The sequence below is a fragment of the Bidens hawaiensis genome, unplaced genomic scaffold, assembly GCF_021521415.1.
Source record: "Bidens hawaiensis isolate Kalapana, Puna unplaced genomic scaffold, B.hawaiensis_p1.1 tig00001093_1, whole genome shotgun sequence".
NCBI classification, from domain to species: domain Eukaryota; kingdom Viridiplantae; phylum Streptophyta; class Magnoliopsida; order Asterales; family Asteraceae; genus Bidens; species Bidens hawaiensis.
In genome coordinates this window covers 397,465-415,369 of record NW_027491064.1, presented here as the reverse complement: position 1 = coordinate 415,369, position 17,905 = coordinate 397,465, and the positions used below count along the sequence as shown (strand labels likewise).

The 17,905-nt window shown below is 36.7% G+C and overlaps 1 protein-coding gene and 2 pseudogenes across 2 annotated transcripts; 2 read left to right on the top strand and 1 right to left on the bottom strand.

Annotated features, from left to right (window-relative positions):
* LOC143560027 (J domain-containing protein spf31-like) lies at positions 1-4,360 on the top strand (annotated as a pseudogene). Its single transcript, XR_013140036.1, has 9 exons — positions 1-156; positions 1,203-1,293; positions 1,405-1,465; positions 1,772-1,849; positions 2,452-2,526; positions 2,688-2,802; positions 2,928-3,035; positions 3,529-3,567; positions 3,950-4,360. The product of XR_013140036.1 is annotated as a J domain-containing protein spf31-like (transcript).
* Positions 4,361-5,886: 1,526 nt separating this feature from the next.
* Positions 5,887-7,449, bottom strand: LOC143559573 (small ribosomal subunit protein uS17-like). Its single transcript, XM_077048106.1, has 6 exons — positions 7,395-7,449; positions 7,290-7,330; positions 7,109-7,209; positions 6,588-6,732; positions 6,396-6,485; positions 5,887-6,107 (listed from the first exon to the last, which is right to left on the bottom strand). The coding sequence occupies exons 1-6, from the start codon at positions 7,404-7,406 to the stop codon at positions 6,017-6,019; spliced, it is 480 nt and encodes a 159-aa protein (XP_076904221.1). The 5' UTR covers positions 7,407-7,449; the 3' UTR covers positions 5,887-6,016.
* Positions 7,450-12,049: 4,600 nt separating this feature from the next.
* Positions 12,050-16,098, top strand: LOC143559724 (putative disease resistance RPP13-like protein 1; annotated as a pseudogene).
* The last annotated feature ends 1,807 nt before the right edge of the window (positions 16,099-17,905 follow it).

Here is a 17,905-nt window from a genome sequence, read left to right as displayed (position 1 = left end):
TTTAATCACTTGTTCGCCGGAAATTCAAGAACAAAAACGGGCTGAGCAAATCGGAGCGATGGGAGAAGCCAGTAATACATCATTGGATGACGAATTGCTTCTGAAGAGCTTCTACGCTGAAGTCAGCGAGGTTGAACGCGATAACGAAGTCATTAGGTATTCATTCTTTCATTACCTTCAATTTCTTGTTTTCATTACATTAATTTGTTCTTCATTAGGTTAATTAATTGATTGCATATATACTTGCGTAATAATAACCCTAGGCTGGACTTTATTCTGAATTTGGTTTGTGCTTGAATCTGGAGCTTCAACTAACAATTTGGAGCTCCTATTAACGTATTTATCATCACGTGTGCTGAATTAGATTCTAACAGTTATGAACTAATCATAGGGAAAGCCATAAAAAGTAGGCTATATCTTCTATTACTATTAGGGGTGTGCATACTTCGGTTATTTGCTTAAACTGAAACTGAAACCGAAGTCATCGGTTAATCTGTTTTAATTAACCAATTGGTTTTCGGTTCAGTTTGGTCATTTTCGCTTAATAACGAAAACCAAAACCTGGGCTAAAATTTTAGCTTATAAATATATCAAATGAAGGTATAAATAGATGAAGTAGAGTTATAAAACATGAAATACATGAAATGAAGGTATAAAAGCTAGAAATATATTAAAATATGAGTGGGTCCGTTTGGTTAATATTTGTTGACGGAGGGTAAAATAAAAATGATTATGATTAACAATTTGTGGTTAACTGGTTAGTTCGGTTTTCGGTTAACGGTTTGTTTATTGCTCACCTCTATAGTTATAAGGCAGGTAAGATTTCGTATCCAATTACTATGCACTTGAGCTACGGAGAGTGGTTTGTGTGACATGATCAAGAATTACTTGATAATATAGCTTTTCTTGATTTCTCTACCAGGAATTAGTGGATTCATAATAAGTTCTTTTATGTAAAAGTGAATTATTTTAGCTTGTGTAATGTTAGAATTAATATTCTGTTACCACACTGACAGTTACTTTCTAATGACTATGTTTCATTTAGATGAGAATATAAGGCATTGATGGAAACTTCAAGACATTATGTGTTAGTTGGTCTTGAGTTTGTATATATATTTATTAAATAGAACAATAGGGAATATGAAGGTGAGATTTTTGTGTCTTTATCTAATACATTTGTTTCGGAATAACAATTTTTGCAGGATTCTTTCATGCTTTAAGCTAAACGCATTTGAGTATCTTAATCTACCATTCAATTCATCTCCAGAAGAAGTGAAAAAACAATATCGCAAGGTAATACCTTTGTTTTTATAATGCATGCCAATTAGGATTCATATTTTGGTGTTTGATATTCATAATAAGACCATGTGTAATGCCTCTAATATCTGTAACTGTTATACGCAGTTATCTTTGTTGGTTCATCCTGACAAATGCAAGCATCCTCAGGCAAAGGAAGCATTTTCTGGTAAGCGTAACATTTTCGACTTTTGATTCATACTAGCGTGAACTTTTAATTTGAGTTTTTAATAAAATTTTACACTTATAAAGTTATATAAAGAATACAGACCTATATGTATATGTACAACCGTTTTATTCTACTATACACAGCATATTTTTAATATAGATTCTGTTTGCCTGAAAAAGTGCTTATGACAAATTCATATTGTGTATTTGGTAATTTATGCTTCTTTGCCCTGCTGGTAAATTTGTCATTGCATGTTAACACATCGCGCACATGCACTAACACAAAATATAACTCTCTTTTGTGCAGCTCTAGCAAAAGCCCAACAACTATTACTTGATCCACAAGAAAGAGAGTATCTTGTAACCCAAATTAATGCAGCCAGAGGTTAGTACAGAAGCTGCATTTTGTTTATACTGTAGTAGTGTAGTATGCAATTTATTCTTTCTGGTCGGTGGTCATGTGGCCAAAACTTTATGTCTTCATGTTATATCATATATGCTATCTCATGACATACTATATTATAATGATTGTTCCAGCGTATTATTATAACCAATGTTGTCAAGACAATATCTTTAAACAAAGCAGTAAGTTTTCATGGATAATCGTCTTTTTCTTCTCTTAGCAACCAATGTTGACACACACACATACACACGTATATGTATATGTTAACCAATGTAGAATTAGAACACCAAAGCAACTCTTTGTTAAATAATAAAGTACACACACAAATATATGTGTGTCCTGTGTACTGTACTATTTTTACAAATTGTTTCTTTTGTGTTATTAAGTATACACTCTGATGCCCGGATGATATCTTTTAGGTCATGTGACCTAATTGAATTTACCACATTAGTTCATGGCTATATTTGGAAATGTTAGATAGTAATGATAGCTTTGTGTGCTATACAGACATTAATGTTTTTTTATAGATTATTGTATTTGTTAATTTGTTATGTTATTACAAATGTTCTTGACTCATTTGGCAGAAGAACTTCGGGCAAAGAGGAAAAAAACAACTGAAGAAAGACACTGCATCTAAGCTGAAGTCATTAGTTGATGAGGTAATCAAATTATAGTTTTTATTTTCATTATTAATGTTAATGCTAATCAAATTATTTTCTCTTATATCTTTTAAACATTAAACACCTTATTGCTACACTTTGGGGATCATTTTCATGCAGATTATGATATCCTTTTTTGTCTTTTGGGTTTTTTTTTGCAGGGAAAATACGAGCAAGAATATGAAAAATCAGATGAATTTCAAAATCAGTTGAAATTGAAGGTTCGCGAAATACCTAACTGACCAAGAATGGCGGAGAAGGAAGATGCAGATGAGGGTATGTTATAAGAATTTTTATTTTATTTTTAATTTCATTTGCAATATGTTAATTCCAAAAAAACACAGCATGGGTATTTTAATTGTGTTCATCTTTTATGAACTTCTCTGTTGTTTTTTATGTAGATTTCTGAAGAGGAAGGCAGGTTAAAGAAAGATGAGGAAGAAACCAAAGAGATGTGGAAACGAAAGCGTGAACACGAGGAGCAGTGGGAAGGAACCAGGGAAAATAGGGTTTGTATTTTCATTCTAGTGTTTTCCTTTTCTTTTCTTCGTTGGTACATGATTTAGAAAGTAGAAACAAACATTACAATTTACAAGTATTGATTTCAGCAACCAACTTCAACGCGCAAGCGCAAAATGGAAACTTTTTATGATGTTACCGGTTTTAGCAATAACTTTTTTTAGCTGTAATGGCTGATGTGGCACTGGTTGATGCACTCACTGTTTGCTTAATGTGTCAACATACTTTAACTACATTAAACTATAAGTTATAACGTTAAAAGTATTTTATTTGACATAATCTTTTCTTGGACGAAAGGATTGTTACATTTGTTATGGTTTTAATGCTTTGTTTTATTAATTATTTTATTCTATTACACCCTAATCGTGCATGCCAGAAAAAACCCTTGAACGTTTTATTTGTTTAAATTGCCATACAAATTGCAGCAATATCATGTTGTTCAGCACACAGTTGCTAATCGCCGTGACTTTTTTGTTTAATCAGGTTTCTAGCTGGAGGGACTTTATGAAAGGGGGGAAGAAGGTAAACATAATCCTCCATTATGTCTTTTCTTCTCCATTCTGCACTTTAATTTTGAGAGAGAAAAGTACTACATCTAGAGGTGTCATAAAGCGTGTCACTCTTTTTGGTCTATACATTTAAACTATTTTACTTAAAAAAAAGAAGTTATTTGTGTAAAATATGATTACAAAAATGATACTATTGCAATGACAGTATATATATATATATATATATATATATATATATATTGTTAAAATGTATAGCGGGTATTTTCCATTTAAACTACAGTTTCAGATAAAACATCACCGACCCGGTCTATTTGAAACTAAAATTCGTAATTGATATCTTTTAAGTACAAACGATTGACAAATGCTTAATGGGTTAATAATGGTGAAATTTGTAGGTGAAGAAAGGTGAACTTCGACCACCAAAGCTGAAGACAGAAGACCCCAACAAGTCTTATGTTCAAAGGCCCGTGAAACGAGGTTAGGCAGGCTTACAAAAGCCAAAATCTACTGAGGCATGTAACTTTCTAATTGATCTAGTGGTTGAATACCAAAACTTGTAACTTTTATCGTCGTCTTGCAGCCCATTGTAAGAGCATTGTATATTTGCATTTTGTTTCTATGTAGTAAAACTCTACCCACATTAAAGTTTATTTTTCTATACCGTAGTAAGTTTCAATTCATAATGTTTTATTCAGGACAAGATGGATGGTGGAATATTCTTGTTGCCTTTCTTTATCATATGCTCTGTATATTAAATTTTCTGTTATCATGATTTTGGTTGTATTTTTCTTCGACCCTAGAGCAATCTTATGTCCCCAGGCAGCCTTAAGCTTCTAACCGGTATCCAATTCCTGACCAACCATCTGTTTCTAAAAGTATGTCGTAGGTGATTGCTCCAAATCAGATCAGTCATGTGTCACTTTGCTGTGCTGAGAGATTCACCTGGTGACCCTCTTTAACACCGATCTTTGTATTGCATTCGTAAAAGTAGATGCAGATGCATTTATCCTATTGTCTCATTTGTTCCTTGTGATAAAACTACCAACAGCTTCCTGTTTATTTGTCGCTATCTAGAATTTGTCTCCGCCATCTAGATTCTGTATTTGTTGCTAGAACTGTAGGTGTTGCTTTGGTTTGCTCTAGATGCCACAATGTTAAAGAGGTTGGAGGTTGATAAGAATGACACTTGGATGCTAGTAGTTTGATTCGTCCATGAAATGGAGGAACGTCAATCTAGATTGCTTTATTGTTCGGTTAATAGCTCGATTAGATGCCTAAGGTTATGAACGTCTTTGATGATTACTTTCGACCATGGCTCGTAAGTCATAACAGACGCAACAGAGGATCAAGAACTGATATGTAACTTGCTTAGATTCTGAAGTAATGCCATCTATGCACAACTACTTTTAATAGTTTCAGTTGATGGCAGCCAATCAAATAGACCTGCCTTCTTCAACAGTCTATATATTCAACGCAATCATGCATCTGGAAAAGAATTGTTGTCATGTGTAGCAAAAAAATAAACAATTTTCAACATTTGATTTATTTATAAGTAAAGTTAAAATGCCCCAAAAAAACTACTCAAAATAAGTGTGAGAATGATTTGTAGCCACACAAAAAACTACTCAAAAAAAGAAAAGCATAACTCAAAATATAATAAAATATGAAAAAAAAATTTAAAAAACCGATATGTTTCCCTATCATTCCTGTCCCAAAAAAACTGACAAAAAAACACAATGCCGAAAATGAACTAACAGCACAATGATAAATAAATAAGACTATGTCATAAAATATAACACAATATCATGGGAAAAGACACAATCAATTACGAAAATAAACAAAAAAAACATTGATAAATAAAGACACAATGATCTTTTTACCTAGTGTTTTCTTCGAGTCTTATTTTTATTTTTTAGAACAAAAAAGACGATGAAAACATTTTCGTGTTTTAATATTTATTGCTTTTTTATTAAATTGAGTTATAGTTTTTTTAGAGTTTTTTTTTTGCTACAAAACCTTTTTTTAACTGACCCCCAACTAGATAAGATAAATATTGAGTCTGAATTAACGAGCTTTTATGTTGATGAAGTCACTCTGTCTGGTTTTAACAAGAACTTGGTTTTAACAAAATCTTCAAAGTTGTTACTAAATCATCTAATATTGATACCAAAGTTTTGTTCAAATGTGCCTAAAACGATGAAGTTTCAAACCCAACTCAAAGGTGTAGCATTTGAAAGCATTTTAAAATTCTTTACTAAGAACTTGCTAAAAACACGTTTACAAATAAACGTAAGAAAACCTGAGCCGTTTACGTTCAGATTATCACGAGAACATACCATCAAATTCAAAGACATGTGAAACTTTAAAGTAAATACCAGAGTGCAAAAACAGATTAATAAAACGACAATTCATTCTCAAAACCTTCTACAGTATCACGCAAAAAAGTAGAACAGCCACAACATTTATATTCCCGTAAAGGCTTTCTTCCCACCGCTTGCAGATCCCGCTGGAATCACCTTCAACACATTGAATCTCACTGTCTTCGATAGTGGCCTGAAACCAAACATTATGTTAAAATAATCACTTTTTGTTTAGGTATTACTAAAAATACAAAAATAGTTTGCACGTCAACAAACAGATTATATATACATCAGCCTGTTTTGACTTTAAAAACCATGCGTGATTTTGTTATTTTTATTTTTATAGGTTGTTACTTTAATCAAATTTTATGAAGTAACATACTTGAAGCAGTATTTTCACCCGAAAAAATGAAACGTCAACATCTTGAATAAAAACAACTTAGAAAATGAAACTGAATACATGAGCATCAAAAAAACAAACCTGCATTGCCCAATAGTGACATGGTCACCTTCTTTAACACGGAAACATGGTGAGATGTGAGCAGGAATGTTTGAGTGCCTCTTTTCATATCTGCAACCAAAAAAAATAGAAATGTAACCAAACTTAGAATGTGTAGTTAAAGCGTATAGAAAATAAAACAGTAAATAAACTATTTAGACTATTTCTTCTTACCTCTGGTATTTCTTCACATAGTGAAGATAGTCCCTTCGAACAATGATGGTCCTCACCATCTTAGCACTATGGCATGTACCAGCTAAAATACGACCTCGAATGGACACGTCACCAGTGAAAGGGCATTTCTTGTCAATGTAAGTCCCTAATTAAACCACATTAAAATAAAAATTACAAAAACAAAATAGGAAAATATAAAGTTAAAAACCAGTTAAACTAAACTTAACTATTGAAAGTACAGTAGAAAAAATATCTGTTATTGTCAAATGCAAAGGTAATTTACCATCAAAACCAGCTTAATGTCATAAAAGGTACTATAGATATATAACTATTAACCTAACAAGAGATAAAATAATAAATCATCCTAAAAATGATTAACAAAAGCAAAAAACAAGCAGTATTTACACAGCTTTATAAGAAAAATTATCCCTATACAACAGTAGCAGTCCAGCTAGAATGAATATCATTTTAACTAGCTTCAACAATTGAATAACATAACAAATAGAAATTAAAAAGAATACCTTCAATAGCCTCTCTTGGGGTCTTAAATCCAAGACCAATGCTCTTCCAGAATCTGTTTCCACCTTTTCCAGGCCTCTTTCCTTTCCCACTTTTCTTTGAGCTAATAATAAACATTGCATAGATCCATCAATATAAACACAATTTAACAAATAATAATAATAGTAAAGGTTGGTTGCTAACCAGAGGAACACTTTGGGTTGCTTCAAAAAAGCCTTCTCCGTCTATAAATGAAGAAGACATATTAGAATTTTTAGAATTATAACATACATATAGATACATGCATACCTGTTCTGCCATTGTTGATGGAAAATTTGGAGCTTTGCAGCGGCGGCACAGGTGCAGCAATAAACCCTAGGTGACACCAACATTTGCTTTACCTATTTAATGGTTGCTTTACTGGGCCTTTTGGGCTGCTTTACTGGGACTTTGGGCTACCTGGGTTGGCTTTATTTGGGGCGGGCCTAATTTACATTTATGCTTTGCTAATTAAATTTATAGATATAACTACAACTAGTGAGTCTAGTTGCGGTGTTGCCTGTTGTGCTGCAAATTCAATCGGTTAAACCTAGACGTTGTATAGACAAGTCAACACGATTTCAGTTAGTAATGACTATGTTTGTTAAGATATCAAACCTAAACCTAAACATTAAATTCGTCAAATTAGCATCTTTAAATAATAATAATAATAATAGGAGTGGCATGCCAACACTTGTGTAGCTTATTATAAATAAAATTAACATATTTAAAATGTCGGTTTATTCAGTTGGTAATACTCAATTGATATATGTTAATTAAATTAATAATTTGGTTTATAAAAATTAATTTATAGTACAATGATAATACGAAGAATGTAATAATGGATTTTTAATGGCGGTATAAACCAAGAGATTGGAGTCAAAAGGGTCAATTCATTGAATGACAATGTATTTGGTCCGGTTGTTCCATCAACAAAAAGTTATGTTTGCTAGTTATTAATGTTGACATGTTCGAGAACCTAGTATTAAAGGCCCTTATCAACGGGTTGAGGTTTGAACAGGGCCTCACCTCGAGCCTTACCATATTGGTTGGAGCAAGGAAGGACCGGGACCGGGAGAACCTATAACCAAGATGCCCTATGTGACATGGTTGATATGCATCGATGCCTCGTGCATCATGTTGGCCATTTCTAGGCTACATGACGTTCGCATGTAACATTACAACTTTTAAATTATACATTTAAAGATTCATTTTAATTTAGTGAAACTGTCGAAGCACGAAATGAATCTGACCTGATCCATGACTATGTTTCCACGGATTTTCGAGATGAACGAATCACGTCTTGATCTTCTTCTCCGGTTGCTTGAGACCTGCAATGGTTTTTCGGGGGTGTGGAGGTGACTGCTAAGAAATCCTGAGGATCTCTTGTTTACAGACACAAAAAAATGGTGGTGGCTCTTATTGAGCATGACCCTTAATAAGGAGGTGGAGACCTCCTTATATAGAGAGTCTCATGGCCACCATCATGGTACCCTAATGGGCCTAGCCCAGTTAGGGTTACCTCCACAAAACCCCCTCAGCCCAATAACATTGTATTAGTCCATATAATAAAATAAGCCAAACATAATAAATTTAGGGTCGTAAAACCGGGTTTAGTACCATACCCCTACAAGCCCCCCAAGTCCAGCGTTGCTCCTGGGCGCGCAAGCGTCTAGGTGGAGCGCTGGACTTTATGAGGTGTGTTAGGTCATGGGGCGGTTTTTTCCCTTTCCTTCGGCCTTGTCTTTATTGTCTTTGAGTTTTGGGAGGTTTTCCCCATGATGGTGACATGTTGCGTCCTTATGATAATGATGGTGCCCTGGCATAAATAAGATATAGCACGCATCATAGTGGCGCGAGGCCTGATAAAAGATGGAGCGCGCATCTTGATAATAATGTAACATAACTTGCACGCGAGGCAGCTTATGAGTTATGAGAATAATAAAGCTTGCGCGCGAGGCGACTTACGGATCTATAAGAATAATAAAAACTGCGCGCGAGGCGAATTACGAGTTATAAGAATATTAAAGCTTGCGCGCGATGCGACTTATGAGCTATAAGAATAATAAAGCTTGCGCGCGAGGCGACTTATGAGCTATAAGAATAATAAAGCTTGCGCGCGAGGCGACTTACGAGCTATAATAATAATGGAGCTTGCGCGAGTTGCGGCTTACGAGCTATAATAATAATGGAGCTTGCGCGAGTTGCGGCTTACGAGCTATGAGAATAATAAAGCTTGCGCGTGAGGCGACTTACGAGCTATAATAATAATGGAGCTTGCGCGAGTTGCGGCTTACGAGCTATAATAATAATGGAGCTTGCGCGAGTTGCGGCTTACGAGCTATGAGAATAATAAAGCTTGCGCGTGAGGCGACTTACGGGCTGTAATAATAATGGAGCTTGCGCGAGTTGCGGCTTACGAGCTATAAAAATAATAAAGCCTGCGCGTGAGGCGACTTACGAGCTGTAATAATAATGGAGCTTGCGCGAGTTGCGGCTTACGAGCTATAATAATAATGAAGCTTGCGCGCGAGGCGACTTATGAGCTGTAATAATAATAAAGCTTGCGCGCGAGGCGACTTTGAGCTGTAAGAATAATAAAGCTTGCGCGAGTTGCGGCTTACGAGCTATGAGAATAATGAAGCTTGCGCGAGTTGCGGCTTACGAGCTATGAGGATAATAAAGCTTGCGCGTGCGCGTAGACTGTGCGTCATGCGACGCGCACAGATGTTGCATGCGCGTGCGCATAGGCTCTGGCTTTGTGCTATGCGCCACGCGCAGATGTTGCATGCGCGTGCGCATAGGCTCTGGCTTTGTGTTATGCGCCACGCGCAGATGTTGCATGCGCGTGCGCATAGACTTTATGTCCCGCGCCACGCGCAGATGTTGCATGCGCGTGCGCGTAGACTGTGATATGTGTGAGCATGTGATGCGTAAGCACATGTAATATGCGTGAGCATATGTGATGCGTGAGCATATGTAATACGCGTGAGCATATGTGATGCGTGAGCATATGTGGGGCATGAGCATGTGATATGCGACTGCGCTCAAGCATCATGGTGGTGTGCATGTTGAACGGAGCGGAGCCGCGTTCGGTCTTGTATTCGGCGCGAAGCCGTATGGGTTTATGAGGATTCCCAACCTTTAAGTTTGGCGCGTGGCCTGATGGGTTTGAGGATTCCCAACCTTTAAGTATGGCGCGTAGCCATATGGGATATTATGAGGATTCCCAACCTTTAAGTATGGCGCGTAGCCATATGGGATATTATGAGGATTCCCAACCTTTAAGTTTGGCGCGTAGCCATATGGGATATTATGAGGATTCCCAACCTTTAAGTTTGGCGCGAGGCCTGATGCGCGCATGCACGGCGATGGAGTGGTGACTCGCGAGTGCGCGTGCATGGCAGAGGTCTCTTGCGAAAAACCCACATGGTGGTTTCCGCGGTGGTTTCCACGGGCGCTAACGCATGTCGGCGGAATGGTGACCCGCTGGCGAGCATGCGTGGTGGCAGTCTTCTGCGCAAAACCCACATGGTGGAGGTCTTTTGCGCGAAAACCACGTGGTGGTTCCCGCGGCGGCACATGCATGGCTGCGGAGTGAGAATCCGCGGGCGCGCGTACATGGCGGCGGAAGTCTGGTAATTTCTGGATCTGCAATTTAAGAGTCAGATCTGCAATTTTAAACCTAAAATCCAGGTCTGTAATCTAGATCTGGATCTGTAAATCAGATCTAGATAGATCTGAAGCCCGGAGCGGATTTAAAACCATCACAGATCCGGAGACTCGATCATTCGAATCAGGCAGTTTCTTTTTGCACAGATCTGGAAGCCTCTTTTAGATCTATGGATCTTTCTGAGCTTTAATAGAACAAGCCTGGAAGCCTTTTTCTGTAAACTTCCAGATCTGGGTTTTTCCTGGGAGAGATCTGACAGCCGAGATGAAGATCGAAGGGTAGTTCGTTGCCGTCCCACGGATGGCGCCAATGTCGAAGCACGAAATGAATCTGACCTGATCCATGACGATGTTTCCACGGATTTTCGAGATGAACGAACCACGTCTTGATCTTCTTCTCCGGTTGCTTGAGACCTGCAATGGTTTTTCGGGGGTGTGGAGGTGACTGCTAAGAAATCCTGAGGATCTCTTGTTTACAGACACAAAAAAGTGGTGGTGGCTCTTATTGAGCATGACGCCTTAATAAGGAGGTGGAGACCTCCTTATATAGAGAGTCTCATGGCCACCATCATGGTACCCTAATGGGCCTAGCCCAGTTAGGGTTACCTCCACAAAACCCCCTCAGCCCAATAACATTGTATTAGTCCATAAAATAAAATAAGCCAAACATAATAAATTTAGGGTCGTAAAACCGGGTTTAGTACCATACCCCTACAGAAACCATCATAGACTTTCAAGTATTTTATCAAAAGTTAAGTGTGTATTGTATGGGTGTAGAGAACTAAAGATCGACGACGAACACAATAAGAAGCAAGGGGAATTTTGAGAAATCTAACAAATTGGATTGTGTAATAAAAGGTTTAGAGATTCTAATCAATAAGGCAAAGAGGAATCATTGGAACTCATCGGGTTAGTAAATGAACTCGGGATGCAGAACAATCATACGGACAAATGTGAGCAACTTTACTCGAGGAGCTAACTTATAGATATATATTACGTGACACTGTAAATGTTGATTCTATTCGGTTTTAGAATTACTTGTGTTATTGCTTAAAGACTAGTAATAAAGTTGACTTAATTTATGGTCAACTGGTGGTAATTCTTTGGGTGGAGTTAGAAAATGAGTATGAGTTTTAACACAATGTGATGGTTGATAATGGGTAAATATGAGAATGGTTGAAAGTACAACCCATTTTATATTCAATAATAAGAAAGATGATCGGAGCTCAATCGACATCACAACTTTATGAACTATGCCACATTATCACGTAATGATTTATAAAGTTTCAGACACCATACACATGTACACACGATTAAACAACACGCATCTTTCTAAAACTAGGTTTTATTGGATAGAAATATTGGGAATAACTTTTTTTTGTTGATAATCAAATGCTCAGAGTTTTATCTAAAGAAAAGATCTTAAAAGCAAGAAATAAGTGATACATTTCTTTATTGAAATCTTAGTAAACACCACAGTGTAAACTCCCAGTTTCAGCCTGTTACATTGTTTATAATATTACTGTAAATACATCTTGAAGTAATAGTTAAAAGACAGTCTACCTGATGCGTCTCAAAAGGAGATAACCAGTCTACCTGTGAAACGATGGCTGAATGATCTCCAGCATTTGGCTTATGACATCGATGACGTGCTCGATGATTTGGCAACCGAAGTTATCCACCGTGAGCTCAATGGCGAGTCAGAAGCCATCAGCAGCAAGGTAAGGAAGCTAATCCCAACTTGTTGCACAAGTTTCTCACAGAATACTGGCATGCACGCCAAGTTAGATATTATTACCACCAAATTACAAGATCTATTAGAGGAGAAAGCTGCTCTTGGTTTGAGTGTTAAAGAGGAAAGTAGGCCCAAAAATAAAAACAGAAAGTTACAGACCTCTATGATCAATGCATCTAGTATTGTCGGACGCCAAGTTGAGAAAGAGACGCTGGTCCACAAATTATTGGGGGATGAACCATGTGATCAAAACTTTAGCATCATTCCCATAGTGGGTATGGGTGGGATTGGGAAAACTACTCTGGCTAGACTTTTGTATGATGAAAAGCAAGTCAAGGATCACTTCGAACTAAGGCATGGGTTTGTGTTTCAGATGACTTTGATAGCTTTGATATTAGCAAAGTTATCTTTGAATTTGTGGCAATGGTAAACAAGGAATTTCAAAATTTTAATTTGCTACAAGTAGCTCTTAGAGATCAGCTAAGTGGAAAAAGATTTCTATTGGTATTAGATGATGTGTAGTGAGAGTTATCAAGATTGGGAAACCTTGGTTGGCCCGTTTTATGCGTGTGCTCCTGGGAGTAAAATCATCACGACAACACGAAAGGATAATTTTCTCAAAAAGTTGGGTTGCAATCATCTAAACCAGCTAGAGAGCCTATCACATGAAGATGCTTTGTCTTTAATTGCTCTACATGCATTAGGTGCAAACAACTTCGAGTCACATTTGTCACTTAAACCATATGGTGAAGATATTGTGAGAAAATGTGACGGCTTGCCTTCGGCTTTGATAGCACTGGGTAGATTATTGAGGACAAAGAAAGATGAAGAAGAGTATCGGAAAGATGTGTTGGGTAGTGAGATATGGAGGTTACAAGGTGGAGTTGGAAGTCTCCCGGCCCTTAGATTAAGCTACCATGATCTCTCCGCACGTTTGAAACAGTTGTTTGCATATTGCTCCTTATTTCCTAAAGACTTTGTGTTTGGCATGGAGGAATTAGTTTTATTATGGATGGCGGAAGGTTTTTTGCATGAGTCAACTTCAAGCGATAAAATAGAATGCTTGGGTCATGAGTACTTTGACGAGTTGTTGTCAAGATCATTTTTTCAGCATGCACCTAATAACAAATCATTGTATGTGATGCATGACCTGATGCATGACTTGGCAACATCTATTGATGGTGAGTCCTTTTTTAAGATTTGACATTGAGATGGAGAAGACTATCTCAGAGGAAACGTTGGAAAGGTACCGCCATATGTCATTTGTTCGTGAGGAATATGTAGCTTACAAGGAGTTCAAGGCACTTAAAAGAGCTAGTAGTTTGAGGACATTCTTGGCAACGTCTGTGAATGTGGAGAACACTTGGGGACGTTTTTACCTATCGGACAAGATTCTCTCGGAGTTAGTTCCTAAGTTACCATTGTTAAGGGTTCTATGTGTAAGTTATTTTGAAATAACTGAGGTACCGGAATCCATTGGTACTTTAAGACATTTGAGATATCTTAATGTATCTCGAACTAGAATCACACATTTACCTGAAAATGTTTGCAATCTCTATAACTTACAGACATTGATTGTCTTTGGTTGTGCTAATTTAGCTAAGTTGCCTAATAGTTTCTTAAAGCTTAGAAACCTACGACATTTTGACATTAGGGATACTCCGCTTTTAAATAAGATGCCATTAGGTATTGGTGAGTTAAAAAGCTTACAAACTCTCTCAAAGATTATTATCGGAGATGAAAGTGGGTTTGAAATAAGCAAACTTAAAGACTTGAAGAATCTGCGTGGGAAAATTTTTATTGAGGGTTTGGAGAAAGTGCAAAACAAAATACATGCACGGGAAGCGAACTTTACACAAAAGAGGCTTAGTGAGCTAGAGGTTGTGTTGAGTGACGTGTCAGATGATTCTCGAAATGAAATTCTTGAAAAGGATGTCTTGAATGAGCTGAAGCCTCATAATGATTATCTGAAACAACTCAAAATTGGGTTATACGGGGGATCAAAATTTCCAGATTGGGTAGGGGATCCCTCATTTATTCAACTAAAGCATTTGTCAATAAGTGGCTGTAAAAAATGTACATCTCTACCTCCACTTGGGCAACTACCATCACTCAAGGAGTTGTTTATTAAAGGATTGAAGGGTGTGAAAGTTGTTGGTATGGAGTTACTTGGGGCTAGACTTGCGTTCCCTTCACTTGAAATTCTAAGTTTTGTAGATATGCCAGAGTGGGAGATATGGTCAACCAATAGTGGGGTCGTGTTCCCATGTTCCCTTCACTTGAAATTCTAAGTTTTGTAGATATGCCAGAGTGGGAGATATGGTCAACCAATAGTGGGGTCGTGTTCCCATGCCTTCGACAACTTCATATTAAAAATTGCCCTAATTTGGTTGAAGTCTTACTTGATGGAGTACAATCATTGAATGATCTAGAAATGAAGGAATGTAATAGTGGTGTGTTGAAAAGGCTGGTTCAAGTAGCTTCAGTAGTCACCAAGTTGAAAATAGGCCGTATTTTGGGGCTTAATGATGTGGCATGGAAAGGTGTTATAGAGTATCTTGGAGCAGTTGAACATTTATGCATCAGCAAGTGTAATGATATAAGACACTTGTGGGAATCAGAAACGGTTGCGAGTAAGGTTCTTCTGAAGTTAACTACACTGAGAGTGCGTGACTGTTGTAATTTGGTGAGTTTAGGAGCGAAAGAGGAGGAAGAGCATACTTGTCGGAGCAACTTCCTAGTATCTCTTAGGAAGTTGGAAGTATCTTGTTGTATGAATATAGAGCGTTGTTGTTGTCCACCTAACATTGATACTTTGGAAATCGTGCATTGCCATTCACTTATAGCTATCTCCTTACCAAGAGGAGGCCATAAGCTCAAGTCACTTGATATGTGGGGTTGTAGTAAACTATCAGAGAGTGAGTGGGGAGGACAAAAGATCAGAAGCAGTATGCCAATGCTTGATGTTGTACGGATAAACTGTTGGCAAAATTTGAAATCAGTCACTGATTTGAATTATTTGCTTTACTTAACGTCATTGACGATAATGAGTTGTAAAAATTTGGAGTCATTTCCTGACAATGAGTTGTCCAATATGACCTCGTTAACATATATTCATATAACTGATTGTCCAAGCATTGATGCTTCTTTTCCTCGTGGGATTTGGCCTCCCAAACTACATACCCTGGAAATCGGGAAGTTGAAGAAGCCCATTTCAGAGTGGGGCCCGCAGGATATTCCAACCTCAGTTGCTAATTTATACTTACACGGTGACGATGAAATGGGCAGTTGTTGTCAATTTTCTCATCTTATTCCTGCATCTCTTGCTTGTCTTGAAATACATGACTTTAAGAAACTGAAATCATTTTCAATGGGACTTCAGCACCTTAACTCCCTCCAATTTCTAGGGATTTACAGTTGTCCAAACATGATGGATCTACCAGAAATGTTGTTGTCATCACTCTTGAATTTAATAATCGGTGGCTGTCCAAACCTGAAAGAAAGAAGCAGTAAGGAGGCAACTACTGGCCCCTCATCTCTCATATCCCCTACATCTTCATATACTAAGCAATTACGAAGTTAATATATATGAAGGTTTTTGTCTCTCCCTTGAAAGATTTTATATCAAATAATTGATTTAAATTCGCTTTCTTTCCAACAAACAATTTGATATCTTTTTTTTTTGGCGTTCTTACCGTTTATTGTTCTTTTTGTGTCTCTGTGTGTGTGAAGATGATCATGTAACAGTAATAGTCTAATATGATATGATAATGCCAACTGATATCTTGTAATACTACAATTTTTAAACCCAACCTAGCTATTTAAACGCATACGGGTTAAGTGGAATGCATTTCAATCAAATGGGTCAATTTTGGCATCCTGATCATGATGATACAAATCACTTGTTAAATTGTTGGGAATAAAAATCTTGGGTATACATCCTTTTTAGGTTTAAACTTAAAAGATTTACTTTTGGGTATACATCAGAAAAGAGTAACATAAAATTTCAAATTTCCTTCCACAAAAAATTTAAATTGTTACCCTTTCACAAAAAGGCGATCCACCAATCAGATGTTGTAACCAAGTTTCTTGAAAATTGTACTAAGAATGCAATTGTTTATGTACATCAAAAACTGAATCTTACTTCTATGTTTTGCTCTTACATGATATTTCCATGTATTTATTCATCTCCTGATGAAATTGTATTAATATTACTTTCTTGAAGTTAAATTGTGAAATTTATTTGGATTTCTTCTCATGTTTACTTTATTTCTAGAGATGTTATCTCAAAAGAGAAAGACATGTTGCTGTTTTTAGCAAGAGACAAATTATGCAAAGCCTCAAACTCAGAAGTGGCACCAAAAAGGAATGTGTAACATGACAACATCTGCCTTCTAATGTAAGAACTCTTTCCACACTTACATGTTCAAGTATTGTGTTGGATATTGGCATATTATTGAGTGATAATAGGGTCCATTCTGGGTAGCACCAGATCAGTTTCTCGAGTTTATATGAACACATTTTTTCAGTTCAGTGATTTTTTCGAATGTGTGAATTTGATATTTTGATTTGAGTTATATTTTCCACCTTGTGACTCACAATGGCAGCATACTAAGTATGTCTTTTGGTCATTTCACACTTATTCTTGAATACTAAATCGATCTCCTGTTTTTCAAATTTTCAGACCTGAGGTGATCTATTTGGCATTAAGATTCCAACCAGACTGATGATCATACAAACTGGGTAGTAAGGACTTTTAAAATAGCCTCGGTAATTGATTGGCAAGGATACAAAAAGAACAAGGGAATTCAGGGAAAGGAGGATATTAATTCATCATAACTTGGTTCAGGTTATAACTGGTTCGGGTTATAACATGCAGCTTAAAAAAATTAGATTAATTGTTTCGGGTTAAAACTTGTCGGTTGTGGTGGCCAGTGAGGATGACACGCTGGTGATGACCTGTTCTAAGTTTGCAATATTCTTAAAACCCATTTTGACTTTCTATAAATTGGGTACCCATAAAGTAATCATGAATTTGAAACATAACTCAGATTAACTCTTTTCTTAAAAAAGTAGACTATACTGCACTAAATCAAAATCAGAAACATGTGTTTTAAGGCGAATGTAAGAGTTAGTGTTACTAAATTTATCAATGTTTTAAGGGCTGAACCGGCCAGGTCAGACCAGGATCTGTAGAAATAAGCGATTTGCTTATCTATTTTTGAACCACTTACAAAATAATCTAGTCAACTGTTAACTGCAGATGGACTGATGCACTAGAAGTTTGTGGACTCTTATTATACAGAGATGAAAATTTTATAGAATCCTAAAACCTCATTATATCCAACTGTTAGTTTGTGTTTTATTCATCCAC